This window comes from Drosophila mauritiana, chromosome 2R (assembly GCF_004382145.1).
Source record: "Drosophila mauritiana strain mau12 chromosome 2R, ASM438214v1, whole genome shotgun sequence".
Taxonomy (NCBI): Eukaryota; Metazoa; Arthropoda; class Insecta; order Diptera; family Drosophilidae; genus Drosophila; species Drosophila mauritiana.
Window position 1 is genome coordinate 5,262,744 of NC_046668.1, and position 15,121 is coordinate 5,277,864.

At 43.3% G+C, this 15,121-nt stretch overlaps 3 protein-coding genes and 1 long non-coding RNA gene across 6 annotated transcripts; 1 reads left to right on the forward strand and 3 right to left on the reverse strand.

Annotated features, from left to right (window-relative positions):
* Positions 1–636: 636 nt before the first annotated feature.
* LOC117136179 lies at positions 637–11,264 on the reverse strand. Of its 3 annotated transcripts, none has more exons than XM_033296922.1 (2): positions 10,497–11,264; positions 637–1,523 (listed from the first exon to the last, which is right to left on the reverse strand). In XM_033296922.1, exon 2 carries the CDS (start codon positions 1,154–1,156, stop codon positions 659–661), a length of 498 nt encoding a protein of 165 aa, XP_033152813.1. In that variant the 5' UTR covers positions 1,157–1,523; positions 10,497–11,264; the 3' UTR covers positions 637–658. The 3 variants fall into 3 exon arrangements, with proteins under 3 accessions (XP_033152813.1, XP_033152814.1, XP_033152815.1); XM_033296923.1 differs by lacking the exon at positions 10,497–11,264 and adding an exon at positions 7,383–7,564; XM_033296924.1 differs by lacking the exon at positions 10,497–11,264 and adding an exon at positions 2,969–3,059.
* LOC117136180 lies at positions 2,249–7,081 on the forward strand. Its single transcript, XR_004459079.1, has 4 exons — positions 2,249–2,701; positions 3,001–3,659; positions 6,441–6,769; positions 6,827–7,081. It is a non-coding gene; the product is annotated as an uncharacterized LOC117136180 (long non-coding RNA).
* Positions 11,265–11,978: 714 nt separating the features above from the next.
* Positions 11,979–13,111, reverse strand: LOC117137867 (zinc transporter ZIP1). Its single transcript, XM_033299584.1, has 2 exons — positions 12,094–13,111; positions 11,979–12,019 (listed from the first exon to the last, which is right to left on the reverse strand). The coding sequence occupies exons 1-2, from the start codon at positions 13,109–13,111 to the stop codon at positions 11,979–11,981; spliced, it is 1,059 nt and encodes a 352-aa protein (XP_033155475.1).
* Positions 13,112–13,980: 869 nt separating this feature from the next.
* Positions 13,981–14,973, reverse strand: LOC117136243 (zinc transporter ZIP1). Its single transcript, XM_033297048.1, has 2 exons — positions 14,082–14,973; positions 13,981–14,021 (listed from the first exon to the last, which is right to left on the reverse strand). Exons 1-2 carry the CDS (start codon positions 14,971–14,973, stop codon positions 13,981–13,983), a joined length of 933 nt encoding a protein of 310 aa, XP_033152939.1.
* Positions 14,974–15,121: the final 148 nt, after the last annotated feature.

Sequence of the window (15,121 nt, forward strand, 5' to 3'; positions counted from 1 at the left end):
CTGTAGTCTACAGTCTAAACCCTTTTCAAGTTAATAATTTTACCAACATGGCACTTTATGTTTGATTTTCTATACCTCGAATATCTATGTATCTATGATAAATGACCAATTTCGCGACAACAACAACATCTGCCTGAAACCATTTCGTTGAAAAATCCGCGCAGAAACTGTTTGCTCATTTGGCAATTCGTTTATTTGGCTTTCGAGGCGCCTTCAACTTGACCTCAGGCAAACAGAAAGCGGACCATTTTCCGATTTTCAGCGAGCATTCCGAGAGAACCGATCCGAGAGAGAATGGCTTTCTTCTTACATCAGTCCCAAAACAAAGTGCGTCACACTTTGAAGGTGACGGCACCTAATGTCCCCCAATAATTATGGTATTCGAAAATGAATATTCTCAAACCAATTCTGTTTTCGTTCCCCTGAAACGGACGTCTGCGGTTAATTATAGACGGCTACACAGGCTGAATAGGGAAGAATCATCAACGATCGGACACTCTAGTCACTGGTTCGAATCTAAGTAGGGTTTATCCCTCCGCGGTTCCAGTTGCCCCACTTACCCGATTGTAGTCCAGGCTACGCTCTCTCCGCACGCCAACAGCCAACTTCGTTAACGAACAAATCGAATCGGTGATCTGCGGATATTGCGGATATATTCTTAAGATTTCACTGGCACTAGCTTCACTGTTTCGGCACCGCCGCCAATCAATTCACCATAATTGCACAGGTCTTCAGTTATGTTTAGCTCGCTCAGGGTGCGATTCGAGTGTTTATTCAGGGTGGCGGTTTTGTTGAAAATTCTTAGGCGCGGATCGCGGGGTATGTAGTGCAGGAACACCTTGTTCGACTTGCCGCTGTTGTTGTAAGTACGGGGATTGTTGTTCTGGCCCTTGGCGAACGACTTGGCGCTGGTGGTCGCGCCCGATGCGGATGCTGCAGATGTTGGTTTGCCTGCACGATAGAATGACTTGGACCGAAGGTCGTTCATTAAGAACGTTAGGGGGTTTATCACAGGCCAACGGAGAATATATTGAGCGATAATTGACGGCAACTGGCGGCAGTTGCTGGTGGTGTTGCTGCTGTTGCTGTTGCAGTTGCAGATGCAGTTGTTGCAGTTTGTGCTGCCGGCTAGCGGATTTTGCCCTGGCAGCCACATGCGGTACTTTGTTTTCGCGGAAATCAAACACTTTTCGATTCGATGCCACCGATGCCAACTAGCGCGCCCGGCTAGCTCGAACAAAAACAAACAAACACAAATCGAACACAAATCTGGGCCTCACTGGCTTCGCCGGCTACTCTGCCGCTCCCCGTGTCAAGTGCGCGGCGCGTGGTGCGGAGGCGGACTCGCAGGCATTGTATATATGTATATCTTAGTATCGACGGGGGGACGACCAACGCGGCGTATGATTAATTCGTCTCTGGTGGTGCAACTCAATCGCTGCTGTCGCTGTTCTCGCCTCCTCGCTGGCGCCTGATAATGATTTATGATCCTCGTCCTCAATTAGCAGCCTTCAGTGCAAACGCTGCAAGAGGGACAGAAGTTAGTTTTGATTCATCTGATAAATGACTTAAATGCGAGCTTAAACCTATAAATATGAATGTTCGTTCAATGCGCCCGGATTTCTCTGCTCTGCGAAAGTCCCACAAAAGGCTAAAGATTCACGGTGCTCTCATCTTATGTTTAAGTGCTCGATTGACTAACAATACGAGACTCGTATATGGAAGTATGGGATCGAGATAGTGTGTTTTCAAAGGGAATTACGTTCACGGGAACAGAATTCCTCAAAGATGTGAGGGGAGTTGAAAGGCATGTGCGACATCACATCGTGTTGCCGTTATCAATTATTGTAGGTCAATTTTTAATAGCAATTCATATATGTTTTATTTATAATCATAAGGAATTTAAGCAAACAGTATGAATGAGTTATTATCAACAATGAAGTCTACAAACATACGATTTTTTGTCTGTTGCTATGGTAAAAACCAACAAAAGTCAATTCATAGTTCGATTATAGCAATATAAAGTCTGCATAATTTGAGTTATTTCATACGGATATACTTTTGTCTTTGGCAAATTTTAAATGGAAATGAGGCAGTATTATTCAATGCCAGTTTGTATTTGAATTTGAAAATAAGAAAACACGTTTAGCTCCACACTGCTTCATTTCTGCACAAGCGAGTGCCATTGTTTATTTTATCTAATGAATGAAACTAATTATTATTAGACTGCAGATAGTTGAGTGCTAGATTTGCGTAGGAGTGTCTTTGTACCAGTAAATCAGTTGAACAGAAATGCCATCGGATTTTATAAAAATGTTAAGATATTACCGAATTTATCCATCTATCTCAGTTATTAGTTAGTTTAATAACTAAGATGAATGCGAGCTAAAGAGCAAACATTCCATGAAAGTGTAGGATGTTGATAAGATTTAAACTGCACTCCCATATCACTTAGAATTTGAAATTCCTGAATGTATCTTCTAGTATACAGAGATATCTGTATCTTGACCAACTGATCGTGGCTCTTGAAGTTCAACGTTCGATAGGCGAAATGAACAGGGAACCTGAGTAAACAGGGAGCAACGTGCTCTATTTGCCGAGACTTCCAGTTCTAAAACGCGATTGTCTGGCCAGCGACTGCGACTTTGGGTAGACAACGAAATTGTCCCTTATCGGAAATCAAATTCGGATCACGATTACTGTGAGTACATAGATCATCATAGTTGGATTGTGAGCGTGTGGGGCGATAGCGATTCCCAGGCGAAAAGTGGCTGCCTATCTTTACAATATAATTGGCATAAAATGGTTTTATTCGTTGCGATGCGATAAGCTAATGTCTAGCCCTCTAATCGGCAGATTGCACAAATTTGAAGTTACAAAGTGGCAAACGAAAATTCAAAATGATAAATTAGGCTTACTACTTTACACTATAACCTATTTTGGCCTGATAAAGCCCACTTGGCATTACGTTTTCGTTAATCTCGTTCCAAACTATTCCAGCACCATCTACTGCGCCCCGTGGCATGCAACACTCTTCGAATGCACTCGCGGTTGGAGCAGCACTTTCACTTTGTGGAGCACATCGTGCTCGAAACCTAAAGTCCACATCTCGCTTAGTCCGTATTTACACAACAATGGCCGAAAACAAAGGAACGCACTAGGAGCGCGCTAGACAGCCGCCAACGTCGCAAGTCCACTCGTCCCGTGTCCGTACCGTCGCGTCCAGCACAATTCGGGCTGGGATGGAAGAACAACAGACCCGCAGCTCGTCGGAAGAGCGACTAAACCTAAACCCACTCACGCCGCTGCCGGCGTAGCTATCGCATGCCTTAATCTAATAAATTCCTTATCAAAGAGCGTCGGAGTATAGTATTTGCTCTATCTGGCGTTTGTGCAGCCGCAAGTACGCGCTCGAATGCTCGTGGAGTCGGTTTGTAATGACACACGCGTCGGCGTCTGTCAACATGCCAACCTTTTGTGACGCCCGCTCCTCGGATCTTTTGGCAGTGGTCAGGTTTGGACTCGCAGCCTGCCATTCCGACAGCCGATAGTATACAAATCATGTGATTGTGGGCAATTGCCGTTCTAGTTACAACAACAATGCCGCAGACTACAGAATCAGACCAACAAACCCAGCTGAACACCAACTAGTAGTTATAGTTGAGTATTTAACAAATATAAATGTTGCCTGATTCCCAAATTTGATATCTTTATCTCACTGTCCAGCAGATTAATGCTTTACAATTTTTAAAGATAGAGTGTACTAGTTTCATTGTATGAAACTGATTTTCTAGGTATGATAAGACCTATTCCTGCTTAAACTATATATTCTAACATTTGACAGCTCGAACTATTTTGGATCTGGAACAATCTGCCTTTCACTTTATCATTTGCTTCACATAACTTAGGGAACTGGAGGATAAGCAAAGTAGTACGTTTTGGGCACATAGTTGGCTCAAATTGCCTATTATAATTACGGCGATAAGAGCGAATAACTTTCTGCGTTGTTCTTCAGGTTGGTTGATTATGAGGCAATTCCATTGTACGTTCCACAAGTTGGCGATAAGTTTTATGGCACCCGAATTTAACGCAGTGGTTCCTTTTGATGCTGACCTAGGCCATCGAAGTTGCGTTATTGCTCTGATTACTGTGTATATGGAGGGCTCTATAAGTGGAGCTGGGAAAACCGAAACGTTCATATAGCCGATTTCGGCCTACAAATAAAATGTTGGCTTATCAAATTGGCTCTAAATGAATTACACTTCTTTGATTGTTTGTTTTGATTATACAGAGAGAAGATGCCTTGAAGTGAACCGAAGGAATTAACCCAATGTACATAATTCGACTGCCCGCCTTTAGTTTTCAATTGAAAGAGTTAAGCGAATTGAGGCAAGGACAAGCTGGTCACCTTGAATCGCATTGAGTTTGCTCTTCTCAATCGCTTTCTGTATTGCCCATTAGAGTGTCAATCCAAGGAGGGAATACAGCCCCTACCTTGTCCTTTGAACCCTGCACTTTGTGCTGCACACATCGGAGGAAAGTTCTAAACTGAAATATATTCTCAGGTCAAAATAGCAAAAAACCGCTGGCTAAAATGGCTTTTATGTGTGCTCAGCTTGCTCTGATGTCGGTTTTTCCAGTCCGCTTAATTGAGGTAGATAATTGATAGTGGGTTCAGTTCTGCCAGAATAATACTGGTGGCGATTGTTAATTGATTTGCGGTTTGGACATTTTGCTTGGGGATGGGGGATGTGCGGGATTCACACATCGAATTGCATTCGCTTGTCTCACCAAACTACATATCATTGTAAATATCGGTTTAAGTATTTTTATAGGTAAGTTAAATGAACATTTCAAAAACAGTGATATCTGATAAACTATTTATCTATATATATACATATGTATATCTATAAGGTTCCTTTCTCTTTTATGAAAAGGAAATTGAAAATATATTTACACCCATTGCTCGTAGAGTTAAAGGGTATACAGTATTCGTTGAAGAGTATTTTAAAGTTGGAAGAAAGACGTCTCGATCCTATAAACTAAATATTCTTGATCAGAATCACTGGCCATGTTCGTCTGTCTGTCTGTTTGTCCGTATATACATACGTCGAAATCTCGGAAACTATAAAAGCTAGAAAGTTAAGATTAGGCACGCCGACAATATTACTACTATTACTATTTTTCTTGGCAAGTTCCATCGAAAACCCAACAAAATATTGAAATTTCTACCAGTAACTGAGCGAATCTGAATCTAAAAAATCGACAATTGCGTTCTCCCTTATTTTTTTATGTACTATATACATATTATTTACATATGGAAAAGAACCCCCCCTTGGTGAAGCATTACTTAAATGTTTCGACTTTGGCCTTCAGTTTTCTTACGGAGGCTTAGTTACTGCTACCATAACGATATAAATTACACCGTAGCAGAGAGAAATGCCACCTACCCCTTGGCCGAGACCACTTTTGATTTGGCTGATGCCGCAACCTGAAAGCTCGACACGAAAGCCACCGCAAAAAGTCACAAAGGAGGTCGCTGGTTGCATTTAACCAACAAAGAGTGCACACACGGTTCACACACGCAGGTGTCGTTGTGCACAGGCACACACTTTCGGCGTCCTTTCATGTTTTATATTTACCATTGGGGGCACACAACAAATAGCAACAATAAACTGCATCAGCAGCCATGTCATCCTCCCGAAAAGTTCTGGGCCGAAAAGGAATGGCAAGCATATGCAGTGGTGTTCGCATTTAAAGGATAATTATGATTTTCGCCTTCAACTTGACTAACTTTCCGGTCACACAAACACTACGGCAAAATGTCCTTTATTGATTTTTCCCCAGCTATAAGATTTATTAGTTTTTTTGCCCAGGGTTGTGTGTGTTCCCCCAAATGTGTGTGTTTCTGCAGGCGGAGGATTTGCAACACGAGACTATATTGCCAATATTTGCCATCTCATATTCTTTGTGATAAAAATTTGATTCTAGTGGTAAGTGCTCTGAATTTCTTAACATTGAGACTCATCATAGTATTTTTTAATTTGACAATGATTCAATAAGTTTAATTGAATTTGTTGTGTTTAATATGTAAGAACAAGCTAGTACGACTCTCAAAATAAACTGCAGCAATATTTAAATAAATTCTCCCTTTAGAGATTTTTAAAAATGGTGCTAGTTAATTAAACACAATAATTAAACATATTTGAAAGTGTTTAATTCGCTTTTATATATGTATAATATCTCAACTAAGGCCTGTCTTACTTTCAATCCAAGCCGTAAAAAGATACAAAACTAATTGTATCTGGTTCGTCGGCACAATTCTGAAACTCAATTTCCCTGTGTGATTAGGGGCACTTTGAAAAATTGCACAAAATTGGTACCAAAACAAAAGTCTTTGTTTTTTGCCACTCTTTTCACTGCCTTTTGTTTCCTTGCAGCCTTTTAAAAAGCGCAACTTGGCAAAAAGCGGACATTTGGCTATGCGTGTAAACAACTTCAAGGCTGGGGTGACTTTTATTTTCCTAATTCTGCTCTTGACACGGGCTTTTAGAACGGAGTTGAAAAGGTTGAATGTGAAATGCAATATGCAAACAAAAATGCAAATTGGAATTAAACAATAACGACTAAGATTTAGCGCTAGAAGCAATGAATTCGCATTTAAATGGGCAGAGTGATCGAAATGAATGCGATGAATTATTTATACTGAAACCGCAATCAATAAATCTACCTGCCCACACCATTCAATAATTAAGAAATCATTAATCAGGTAAGTGGTTCAGAACTCTTCAGATCGAGAACTAAAATCAGTGTTTTTTTGATCCAGATAAGATTCGATACAGCAAGGGAACTTTAGCTGCACAGTGCGGAAAAATGGGCGGCAAGGTCGTTGGTCGAGGGCATGATGATGTAATTGCGAAAAGTTCTCTTTGCGCCAAATTTGCCAACACAAATTTATTAGCGCGTCACGCAGTCTGCGACTTGTGCGGCGGATGTTTACTGTGCCCAGCATACACTGAAAACAAAAACGATGATGTACTTCATTTTTGTATATCACAGCCGGTACAATATGACCTTTTTTGCCTGCTTACTTTACCTGTTTGCAATTAAGTATTCAATAAAAAAGTTAAAAATATCTGACTCTCAAAAAAATGAATTGCTAGCTTGCGTCACTTTCCTCACTTCACCCGATAGGTTCACACAACCCAGAGATATTACTTGCTTTGTGTTGAAAGTACACTGCATACTTCATTGTATATATTTTATATTGTATATTGCTTTTTCTGAGTGTTATTTGTGATTTTGGGTCATTTGAGTATCGCTGATCATGCGACAGCGAGGAGTAGTGAGTGGACTCTGGCTGCTCGAATTGCTCCACTTACGCGCAAATGTATCTGGTGGCGATAAACTCGTTCCTTTGTCAACTGTGTTTACTCGTTATCTTGGGCCCGAGTCCAATAAACAAATCGGCAATGAGCAACCAAAACAATCAATGCAACTTAGTAAGAAAATCACTTGTTGGCTTGGAAGTTCCTGCACTCGACAGTTGTTGTTCTTCTCGAGTTTAAAATTGGACTGACTGAACAAGAGCGGCTTCCCTGCCCTTTCCAGCCGCCGCCGTCTCCCTCACTCGCCTTCCCCGTCTCGCTCTGGCCACTGGCTGTGCATCGGGAGTTTTCAATTTCGAAGTGCCCGACGTGCTTGCCACCACTAAACACTTCTTCGCTTCTGCCTGTTTGTGTTCTCTTGACGCAATGGAAATTTACCAGCGACATTATTAGATGCCGTCGCATGTCTTCAGTTTTGGTGTTTCATCCGGCGCATTTCATACTTCAGGATTTAGGGGAGGGAGACCACAACAAGAAGGGAAGCCGAAGCTGGTACACCCTTTCCGCTGCAAACCTATGAGTACGATTTTGATGCACTGCAGGAAAATGTTTGAAGTGTAGCGACTGGAATGTCACATATATGTACATATATATACAATAAGAGAGAGGTACATAAGAAACTAGCTTGAAGATATTGAAAAGATTTTGAAAATGTAAGAAAAGAATCTTCCTCAATTCATGTTATGCATATCCTCCATTATATTAAACAATTGAAACTGCTTTATGCTGTAGAATATCCCAAGTACTGGTGGATTATTCGCGTGACCGAAGTGAAGTCTCTACAGGATTAGCCACAGAAGATGAATGCCATACTTGCATGATGACCTCATTCGAAGGCTTCGTGTTGGGCGATGGGGGAGGTGATAAGTATGCAGTGGCTATTCATCAAATGCGATTAATATAAATATATTCATCAAAACAGAGCCACGAATCCAATGCAGCTCTGTTGCTCTGCATATTCCCATCTTATACGCTCAAATGTCAAATAATTAGAAATGTTTGCATTCGACCTACGTAGTGCGATCTCGAAGTAGATAAGATAAACTTAGATAGGGAGAGACGAATAAATTAATTAGCAACTATTTTATTCGTTTATGAGACTGTGCACTAGAAGTGTATCTTTCCAAGGGTCAACAACTTGGTCTCGTGACACTTTGAATATGCGCTGCTAAATTTAAGAGATCAAAGAAAATCCGAGAGTATGCATGGGAAAACGTGGATGCTTTGCTTGGGCCAATTTGGATGATAATTGCTGCATGTGAATTTATGGATGTAAGTACAGGGCAACTAATGAAGACTCATTACTCAGCAATTAGCATCGTTAACACACTTGCGATACAATTCGCCGATGCGACACACTCGAATTGTAGAACCGGTTCTGGGCTCCAGCTCCAGCTCCGCGATTCGCCTCACAGGCAATCAGCTGTTGGACTGCTCTGCGTTCACTGCTGACACACATTATGCGGCAAAACAGATAGGTAGGCAGCGAGGCAAAATAATAATAACAATAAATGCAAAGGTCTTACCGGTTTTGTCAGCTGGTACATACAGATGTTTTCGGGCTTCCCCGCTGCCCTGCCCACTGCCTACTGCCCACCAACTCCAAACCGCCCCAGCCGATTGAGGGTCAATGGCTTCTAAGCCAAGCCATCTAGACACATTTCGCTTCGGATTGCGTACAAATCAAGAAGCCGCGAGCTCAAGGACGCCAGCCAAGAGAATGGTTTTCGGTTACAGCAAATCACATTTGCAGAACGCCAAAAGAACCGAAAATCGAAGCCAAAAAAGCGTTTGCATATATTCAAGCATATATATGTACATATATGTAAGTCAAGGCACTTCATCTAATATCAACAGCCACACGGAGGAAAAAGCTATATTGCTATTCTATGATAAATAATGTTTGCTTTTGCACTCAGCATATCCTACTTCTTTCCAAATGCACTAGCATGCGTAGAGACCTCCAAAGGATTTAAAATTCTCAAATTTAAAAGTGGGCGTGAGGTTCTTTTGATTTTGCAATTACCCATCAGTATATCACTAAAAAACTGCACAGTAATACCTTTTATAAACCTCTAGAAGTTTCCGTTGCAGGCACAGAAAGTCAGTAAATGATTTCAGTTTCTCAAAGTACATGTGTAACTATCCATATATGTATGTGTAGCTCAATCCAATGGATTTGCAACTAGGTGGGGTTGGATGGTGCCGAAGACAAAGGCAGTAAAAGCCAAATGACTGGAGCAGCAAAATGGCGAAATGGCCGAAACTGTGCTACAGTCACTGCGGTCTACCAGCACCAGCATCTTCTCGCCGTCGTCCTTCGGAGCCACCCACCTCAGTCCACCCTTCGGCTTATGTAAATGGAGCAAGTGCGGAGGACGGGAAGGCGAGCTAAATCAGAGCCCCAAGTTTGGATTTATTTTTCAGAGTGCTTGGGATTGAATTGTGTGGCAACAGCCACGATCCCATTGCGCTAATAACTTTCTTTCTTTCGCTGGTAATTCAACGTGGGCTTATGCGAGCTTCCTAACTTCCCCTGAATACGTAAAATGATCAGGGCTGTTATATACCCTACTGACAAAACGAGTATGAAAATGGCATGCCCGTAAACAGCACTCTACACGCGCTTTGTTGGTCTTATCTGTTGACTCACTACACTCGGTACTCGAACCACTTTCGGTTTAAACAAAACAATAAATACGTATGTATGTTATAAAATCGTGTCTGTTTTTTGCATACTTTTTCAACGTTTACGGAAAACGTAAGTCCACCAATCGTGCCAAAATGAGTCCAAAACTACCGACCTATAAATAGCCCCCACTCGATCATAGAATCAGAAGGTTGTGCACGAAAATAAATCAAAAATTGTTAACTCATCACAGCTATAGCTAGATAAAACCAAAAACAAACAAAATCTTATCATAAATTTAGACTTTCCAGTGGGAATTACGCATTACATACACATGTACATATTTATGTGCCGGAGGTCCATATGTGCAAACATTCATACATACATATACATATGTATATTAATACCGTTCACAAAATGCAAACAGGGTCAACGTAACCCCCGAAATATAAAGCAAGCTTTGTTTAATCGCTTCTCACCTGATCTATCTGCTGAGTTGGTGGATTCGTGGCTCCTGGGCTAAATTGCAACCATTACTGGGAGTTGGTCCTGTGTCATTGCATTAGCTCACATTATAGGCTGCACATTAAAGTGATTGTAGTTGTTGGGCAGACGAGTATTACAAAAATACAATAAGCTCGCTCTCTCTTTCGTTTCCGTTGCGTATGCCTCTTCGTCGAATTTGTTAGCTGTTGTTTTATGAATTTCTGCCGCCCGCCTTGCACAGTGGGATGAAATCGCTGCAGAACACGTCCAAATCAGCTGGATTATATATGATTTGAATTCGTTGCTGGTGACACTCCAGATTGCCAAGTTGCCAAACACTCTTTATAAGCGATATTACGCACACTCAAGTTCCCGTGGAAAGTTATTATCTATCGGCTTCGCCCTTGGTCACGCCCACTGTACGGGAGTTTCGATTTTCCGCGGGGGAGGTGGGGCAGTGACAACACCGCTCGGCGGCACAAGTTCAACAGAAAATGTGGGGCGACCGGAGGTCGTATAAACAAAAGCACAGTGCACCCGAGTGCGGAAATCGCGGCTGTAAGTGCTTCAAATGCACGCAGGAGTCGGGAATCGGGGAGGAACTCTCGATTCACCCAATCGCCGGATTTCAATTGATTACTTAACGCGCTCTGTCGCGAGAAAAATAGGCTATCTCTACTGCCGCGGCCCTTAAAAATATAGAAAAGTCGGATAGTCCACCACACAAGCACCGCACAACCGTTCGCACTCCAATTGGAACATCATCTGACCGTTGCCGTAACAGCGGCTGTTAACGCAGCCCGTCGAGGGTGGAAATTTCGATAGCATGTATCGAAATATGGAAAAATTGCACTTTCAGAAAACAGAGTTATATAGACTTACAACGTGATTCGTCATTAAATATGAACAGTTGAAGCTTACTTAAGAAAGTTAAACAATTTTAATTTTTATGCGATATGAAGTTATCGATAGTGCCCGCGCACGATTAATATTGTTTGGGTACTGTTAGCGTGAAACACTGTTACGTTACCACACAGATGTTCGATTAAACCCTCTGTTTATGAGAATGAACCGCCAACTTTATCGATAATGTTGGGTTTGAAGCTGTTGCGCAGAAGGATCGAAATATATTATGAAGAGGTGACTAAGTTATTTGCATGTACGCTCTTATACGTAATATATTAAAATTTATAAATAGTTTGAAGAGCATAAATAGCTTCATATAATGTATTAAATTTAACGTAAATAATACACATATTTACATATAAAACTAAATTTTTCGATTTTATCTGATTTAATCACATATGGTTATTACATTTTTAATAATTAGCGTTGGAAAAGATTTCTGACAAACCTCTTTCGTAATTCTATTCGTATTTTATATAATAACTTTTACAGATTCCAAGGGAATCCCTTCATAGACACTTTTGTTGCTTCCTCTATAACTTGATAATACTGGAGTGACGTCACACTTGCTAGGAACAGGTTAGGCTGTCATCACCCTCCGCTTCGTCAGCTGTAAAAGGGACAAAGAGCGTAAGCGGAAACTATAAATACGGTCGTACCATTAATGTCAAAGTTTTAACTTACAAAGAATTTGAAGACCAAACATCAGAGCGAAACCAGCCACGGCGGCTATAAGGGCCCTCCATCCGGCGTGGCTCTCAGTGAGGATCTCGAAGAAGACCACGTACAGCAAGGTTCCGCAGGCGATGCCCTGGAGAATTCCGGATGGCAGACTGGGCTGACCCGCCGCCACCTGCTGGCTGATGCCGAGGCCAACACCAATACCGATGGGCGTAACAATGGAGAAGGTCACCAAGTACAGGATGGCCAGAGAACTGCGTGTGCGTGCGACCAGAAGCTCCATGCCCACGCAGAAGGCCAACACCAACTTGTGTGCAGAGACCGCTCCAAACATGAACCACACAGTGCTCACAGTGCCCTCCAGGCCAATTGCCATGCCCTCGAACAGTTCGTGGAGCGACAATGCGAGGATAATGCCCAGCCCCCTGGCAGAGGATCCATCTTCCGCTGGCACGGGCATGTGCGAGTGGCCGTGGTGATCCTTGTGCGGCTGTGGCTCCGTATCCTTAACTTCCACTTCTTCTTTCGCCTGTGGATTGAGGAGAACACTGTGCCGAATGCTGCGTCCTCTTTCGAAAGCCAGACTGGCCACCGACTCCTTCCGACTAAGCTTCCGCTGGTGGTGTCGCACGATGCTGGTCATCAGCTCGTCCAACGCGTACATCAGGAAAAAGCCCGTGCACATCAGCATCTCCGCCAGGGCGAAGGGCGTCTTGGCAAGCGAGCCGCATTCCTGGAGCGCTTCCACCACCTCTATCACCTCGGGCAGCATGTGCAGGAAGGTGGTGCAGATGAGCACTCCGCCGCCGAAGAAGAGTAGGCACCGCACCACCAACGACGAGCGGGTCTCCTCCGGACTCGCCTTCGTCCAATGGAAGCACCTGTTGAGGACGTAGGGAAGGCTGCCGCAAAGCACGGTGATCACCACGAGCACCACCATGGCAACTATTTTGGCCACCAGCAGCGCATGGTGATCCACGTCTTGCGTTTGCTCCTGTAACATAGTTGCGGTAGCGCTCATCTTCACCTCCCGAGTTGATAGCTTCGACTGGACTGGCTGGAACTCACAACCGGGCTAATGGTTTATATTTCCAGTCATATATCAGCGGGAGCCGATTGAAATCTGATCGCTGATTGATACGCGGATTCTCGGGCAGACAGTGGGAAAGCCTCGCAGCCTAGTATTGTTATCTAATTCGCCGTCCCCTGGACAGGTGTCTCTCATTGGCCCACCGATAACCGAACCATAGTCGGCTGTTCTTTGCGAATTTTATGATTGAGGGAAGTTTCGTAATGAGCAGGAACTTCGGAAGTATTTCCCGAATATTATTATTATTATTGATACACTGAGATAATTAATTTTTCCATTCAAGGCGGCCTCATCTTAGGTTTATATGGAAAGGCTTGTAGGAATGGAATTGAAATCGCAGCACATTTGTTACGTTAGAAAGTTGAAAAGGGTTTAGCCATATAAATATTCTTGACCAGGATCAGATGATTTGGTTACGCTCGTTTAGCCGCTGTCCGTCAAGATCCCGATTACTTTTACTCCCGTAAAAATAAAAAAAAGGTGTCATAGATGTGGAAACCTCCATGCCAAAAGTTGTTCGAATCGGATAATTTATTTAAAAGTTTTTGGTAATTAGTATGTAGCAACCGCCAGATGGAGCTCATGTGCGCAATCGCAGAATATCGTTTTGGTGCTGCCATTTATAAATGTCCCTCGTAGGCCTTCAAAGGGTATCTGATAGTCGAGGACCTGACCTTGTCGTTCTCTTTTCTTCATATTTATAAAGCCAAAAGTAACTGCAATTCAGGCATTATTTTTAGATAGTTTCTTTTAATTTCTTATAGGCTAACATTGTGTTTTCTTATAAAATTCGAGTTACCCTAGGGGCATGTGAAGTGGCTCTTCCCTTTGGCCTCGCCAACTGAAATAATAAGAATGGTAATTTTGTTTTTCAGTCATTTAGGCTTTAGAGTATGCTTACTTGCTATCTGGAGACCAAACATCAGGACGAATCCCACCATCGACGATAGTAAAACGCGTATGCCCGCATGGTTTTTGGCCACAATTTCAAAGAAGACCACGTAGATGAGGGTGCCACAGGCCAGCCCCTGGAGGATTCCTGATACCGTGCTGGGCTGATTAGCCGCGGCAGATTCGCTAACTGCAATTCCGATGCCCACGCCAATCGGAGTTACGATCGAGAAGACGAGGAGGTAAACCACTGCCAGCAGCCAGCGGGTATGGGCCATCATGATCTCCATGCCGATGCAGAAGGCCAGAACGAGCTTGTGGACGGAAATGGCTCCGGTCATGAACCACACCGTGCTCACACTCATCTCCAGGCCAATGGCCATGCCGCCGAAGAGTTCGTGCAGGGAGAGGGCCACGATTATTCCGAGGCCACGCAGCCAGTTGGGCTCCTTAGGACTTTCTTCTGGCTGGACCACAATCTCCGCCCGCAGCTCCTCGCCCGCATCCTTGATCGTGACCACCTCCCGTAGCTTCCTTTGCTGCCGTCGGCGAACCGCGAAGTGCATGATTTCCTCAATGCAGTACATCAGATAGAAGCCAGTGCAGAGCAGAACCTCCGGTAGTCCGAAGGGAGTGGGGGCCAGCATGCGGCAGTCCTGGAGAGCGTTCACCACCTCGACCACCTCCGGCAGCATGTGGATGAAGGTGGTGGCTATGAGAACCCCTCCGCCGAAATTGAGCAGACACAGCACCACTTTGAATTCGCGAGCATTGTTCTCGGGCCGCTGGGTCCACTTGTAGAAGCGATCCAGAAGATAGGGAATAAAGCAGAAGATCAGGGTCACGAGCAAGAGCACCACTATGGCCACGATCTTGGCCACGATTAAGTGTTGGTCTACCATTGCAAACGGAGTAACTGGCCCGATATCAAGCCATTTACTTTTTATAGTGGTTTTGATATCTAGTTGAAGGTATCGGCGAATTGGTGAATATTTACACATATTAAGGGCTTAGTGGTTTCGACTTAAGTTGGCCCAGCCATGTGCTTTA